The sequence below is a fragment of the Pteropus vampyrus genome, unplaced genomic scaffold, assembly GCF_000151845.1.
Source record: "Pteropus vampyrus isolate Shadow unplaced genomic scaffold, Pvam_2.0 Scaffold576, whole genome shotgun sequence".
Taxonomy (NCBI): domain Eukaryota; kingdom Metazoa; phylum Chordata; class Mammalia; order Chiroptera; family Pteropodidae; genus Pteropus; species Pteropus vampyrus.
In genome coordinates, this window is record NW_011889357.1 from 215,599 (window position 1) to 220,275 (window position 4,677).

Here is a 4,677-nt window from a genome sequence, read left to right on the forward strand (position 1 = left end):
TCCTTGCAGAAAGCTTGATAGCTGAGTAAGAAATCTGGATTGTAATACAAAGACACTGTTTCAGTAGAGACAGAGGAATTTGTGTGTGTGTGTGTGTGTGTGTGTGTATTTTTTTCTGTTGATTTCAAAAAGCTGTCCAGAGATTAACTTTTAGTTCTTTTAAATAAATGCAATATTGACATTAAAGTGTCATTTTGAATTATTTTAATAGAATTAAAATAGATTTTAAAAAATGATGATAAGGTTTAGTCCTTTGCCTAAAAAGCAGTCAGTTTTCAGTTATTTATTTTCTATTATATTACACTTTAAAAAAATTGTTGATTTAGGATAGTAGACTCCATAGATGGGTTGTAAGGAACTATCAATGTAGAATAGTTATCTTCGTAGACCTAATATTTTGAGATAAGTGCTTATCTAATGATGATTAAAGTAGTTTAGTGGTCTTCAGTTGTTTTTGCTTACATAGCCCATACAATAATTTTGAAAAACTTCATATGTCCTGGAACTTGGTAAGGTTTGACTTAGAACTTATTTTTTTTTTATCACTTTAAACAGATGCACAGAATATATAACTTAACAGTGTATTATAAGTAGTGACATTTTAAAATAAAATGGTTACTTCATTCTTTTAAAGTACTGCTGTGATTTAATACCCATTTTTATTTATTTAAAAATGCTTGGACATGGTCTTCTTTAATAGTAAAAATTATATATTATGTCTTTCTCATTGAAATCATATTTCTGTTAGTCTCCCTTGACAGAATTTTATCCCAATTATACTTTTTATGATTGAAAAACTTTCCCTGCTCACACTCCATCATACTCCTATGCAACAAAAATATGTATGTAAATTAAATTTATGTTTTATACTTCCTATGATAGTATGTCCATAACTTCAAAAAGATTCTATATTAACCCTGTTAATTATCACTTGATAGTATTACATTTCTTCTGTATAAATACATCGTCGATCAAATCCACCTAAATATTAAAACTTTTGATAAACATTGAACTTAAAGGTAAATTTTTATTGGAAATTTATCTCTGAACGAGGTGGAAAAGGGAGAGGCAGACATAAAGCAAAAGAAAGAAAACTTGTACCTTTTATGTGCACCATAAATTATTCAGAGAATAAGGGTTATAAAAATATAGATGTATTTCTTTTACCTTGTGTATTATAAAAATAACAGGTAATGAGAGAAATTAAATAGTTAACAAAAGTAAAGTTTAGAGGTTTTGTTGCTTTATTAACAGATTCCAGATACTTTCAAAGTTATAGATACACCTGTCCTTTATGATCCTGTGCTTAAAGAAACGGATTTTTTTTCCTCACGCAGACGAGGCCCTAAATTCATTTCAATTTGTAGATTAAAAAAAGGAAGAATGTGAGACCCTGAACCTGACAGGCCTTCGTTTTTACTGTCAGCAGTATTGTTGATAAGCTGTGGTTACATAAACCCAGCTGCCCTGCACCTGTCTGTTTCTACTCTGTTGCTTGGTATTCGAGTTTGAATAGAAAGGGTGGCATTGGCTTTAATGTCGAATCGAAGGCTGCTGGATAGAAAGGGCCGCTGCCCTTGGGGGTCGGAGCTGAGGGCCACGCCCTGGTGGTGTTAGTTTCTAGGGCCCCTGCCTCACCTGTGGTGTTAGTTTCTATGCTGCCTGCTTCCCAGAATTCAGGTGACAGCAGGGAGTTTGTCAAACATTTAAAAGATTAAAGACAGACGCGTTATTCTCTGTGAGCCTTTTCACCTTCCTGTCTGAGGAGGGAAGCAGGAGCCTCGTAGGTAACGAATGCCATGATTTTAAAGATGTTTTTCAGATTCTGTTGAATCTTTGCACTGTTTCGGCTTTACTGTATATATACAAATTAGATTGCGTTGAATTTACATTTCTTATTCTATGCAATGGCCACGTAATTACTCATTTTTCTTTATACTTAGGAAATGATAGTCAAAGACCTGCTTATGTTTATATTTCCAAATATCAACATTTATATTATAATATTTGGGATGGTTTGTGTTTTTTTTTCCTCCAACGAGGTCCCAAACTATACATTTGTTATAATTTATGTAGCCCAGTAGTTATGTTTTATATTGCATACTTACGCAACTAAATTTGATGTTGTCAAAAGCTTTTCAATATTACGAACATTTTAATAAAGTGAATTTTAATTTTAGAAGTTAAATGTGCTAGGAAACTCATTCCCAGTGCGAAGCTGTAAGAACTTCGTAAGTATGTGTTAGTTTCTGTGATGGGAGCTATCGTTGCAATTAAAAATATGAATTATAAATAATACTGAATTTCAACTCTAATTAAAAAATAAAAATTGAAGAATTATGTATACTTCAAATTCTGCTTCCTTATATGTTACGTAGAAACAAAATCGAAGGTCGACATGTCATGAAGAGGGACCCAGTGCTCCCTATTCCTTTGAGAAGATTTGCAGTAAATATAAGTAATTCATAGAGAACAGTTCTCTGTGTTACCACGGGCAACTGCTTTATAGAACTACATTCCTGTCCCTATTTTCAGTTTTCAGTAAACATTATTTTCCTGCTCTTTGATTCTCCTGGGCTCATCCCCTTTTCTTTCGGGCCACGGGCACGTGAGACCAGGTGCTTCGAGTACCCATAAGCTAAGGACAATATGCTTAAACGTCACAATATTTTACCAATAACTGGCCAAATTTATTCTATTCTCAAAGAATTCCCATAGCGACTTGAGAGGAGCGATTGTATATATGAACCCTACCGAATAGCTTTGAGCACACACTCTAGAAATTCTGGTGAAAAGCATGTATTTGGTCGAGATTTTCGACTATTTTGAAAATGAGGTTGTTTTCTATAATGATTAAGATGAGTCATTATTTGGAAAAATTATTCAAATGCTTCTTCAAACCATGAAATAAATATTAAAAATAATTGTATTTTTCATAGTATTTGCAAAAAAAATACTTAATTTTTTATAAGAAGAGAATAAAGCTTGTTTATTCCCAGACTAGAAATGCTTTAACATGCTGTCGTTGGTAAAAAAACTTTAATTTCATTTTTAAGATAATATGGTGTTATTGTCAGGATATGTTTGTACATGATTATTAACTTAGTTGAGGGACTCGTCCAGAGTAATTGTTTCTATAAAAAAGCTCATGTAAAAATGATCTCATTACAATATTGTTCTGCTGTTAATTTTCAATGCTCATGCTTCAAGTCAAAAAGCCAGATAAAGAAAACAGCATAAAAATGACATAGTTTACTAAAATTAAAAAATTGGCAAAAAATACTCTCAATTTGTAGCCTTCGAAAGTTTTTAATGACTCTATAGTAAAGTTTATTAATTGATAAACTCATTGAAATCCTCCACTCTTTATCTCTTTGATTCATTACACAGTGGTAATTACATACATTCTTTTCAGAGTCTGTCTTTTCTTTTTATAAAGTACCTCACAGTATCCCCGTGCGTTTGCCTTAAATTCTAATTTGTCTAGCGCGAACTTTGCCATCCTGCTTCATCCTGATTTATACGCATGGTAAATCTTTTCCACTCATCCGTTTTTAGTGTTTTGAATTGTTTGATTTTCGGCACGTGAGAAACCGGCCTGCTTTGCAGAGTTCCGCCTCAGCTGTAAGTTGTATGCGTCGGAAGGCTGTGACAATGTCAGCTAACGCAGCACCGCGTAGAGCGAGGCTGGTGTGTGACGTGGCTTTGCTTTTCTACCCTCTCTGAGAGTCGTTATTTTTAAAAGCAGATTTGCATGATCGTAACTTTGCTCTTTATCTTTTTCTGCAACCTTACTTTATATTTTCTATTTATTGCATTTTATTTTTATTTTTCCTTTTTGACTTTTTTTATAGTTCTCATTTTTTCAGTTTGTCTTTTTTGTTCATTGGTTTTTAAGGATATAATTGTTCTATGACATAAAATTTAAAGCATACGAATAGTTTTCTTTGTTTTAGGTGAGTATATACTTCAGTTTATATATATGAGTTCCAATTAATCATAATTAGTCATTGACTCTACCTCCGTTTTTCAAGTCTGTGAACATCCAACAAAAAATTTTCACTGGTTAATTCTAAAGTGTCATTTAAACTTATAATTTCTATATCTGTGACTAGTGAGTAGACGTTAACTTGGAATCTAAGTTCTTAGTCATCTAAGCAGGAGCAGCGCAAAGCGTAGCATCACGTGTAGAGTTGGAAGACCTAGAGTTAAATGTCACTTCTTCCTACTGGCTGCGTGACATTGAACGCCACTTAATCTTTCTGAATAACCGTTCTGTTGCATGTGAAGTGCAGTTAGTACCACCGACATCACACGGTTTTGAGGACGTTCAATGAGGCGGCACACGCAGAGGCCCGTTGAATCGCCGTTTGTCACGTGGCTGTGGCTGCTGTCCTTTCAAGTCTTCACTGTTCTTGTCAGGTGGAGTGGAAGCCACATCAGGTGGGGCCAGCCTTTCCGACTCCGCCACGTCACAACCGGGAAATACTTGAGTCTCATGGAGGACAACAGCCTTCTGCTCATGGACAAAGAAAAAGCAGACGTAAAGTCGACGGCGTTTACCTTCCGGTCTTCCAAGGTAAGACAGGAAAATAATTTTGGTTTTCCCGTGAGTATACCCACCGCATTTCCCGCAAGCCTTTTGCAATGTGTTTCTAAAGTCACAGTTTCCCATCT

General features: G+C 34.4%; 1 protein-coding gene across 1 annotated transcript in view; it reads left to right on the forward strand.

The window, feature by feature from the left end:
• Window positions 1–4,677, forward strand: part of LOC105308431 (ryanodine receptor 2-like) — a 123,503-nt gene that overhangs the window by 14,625 nt on the left and 104,201 nt on the right. The window contains exon 4 of the mRNA XM_011384404.1: window positions 4,423–4,579. Within this exon, the coding sequence (XP_011382706.1) occupies window positions 4,423–4,579 (157 nt within the window). The remainder of the gene's footprint in view (window positions 1–4,422; window positions 4,580–4,677) is intronic.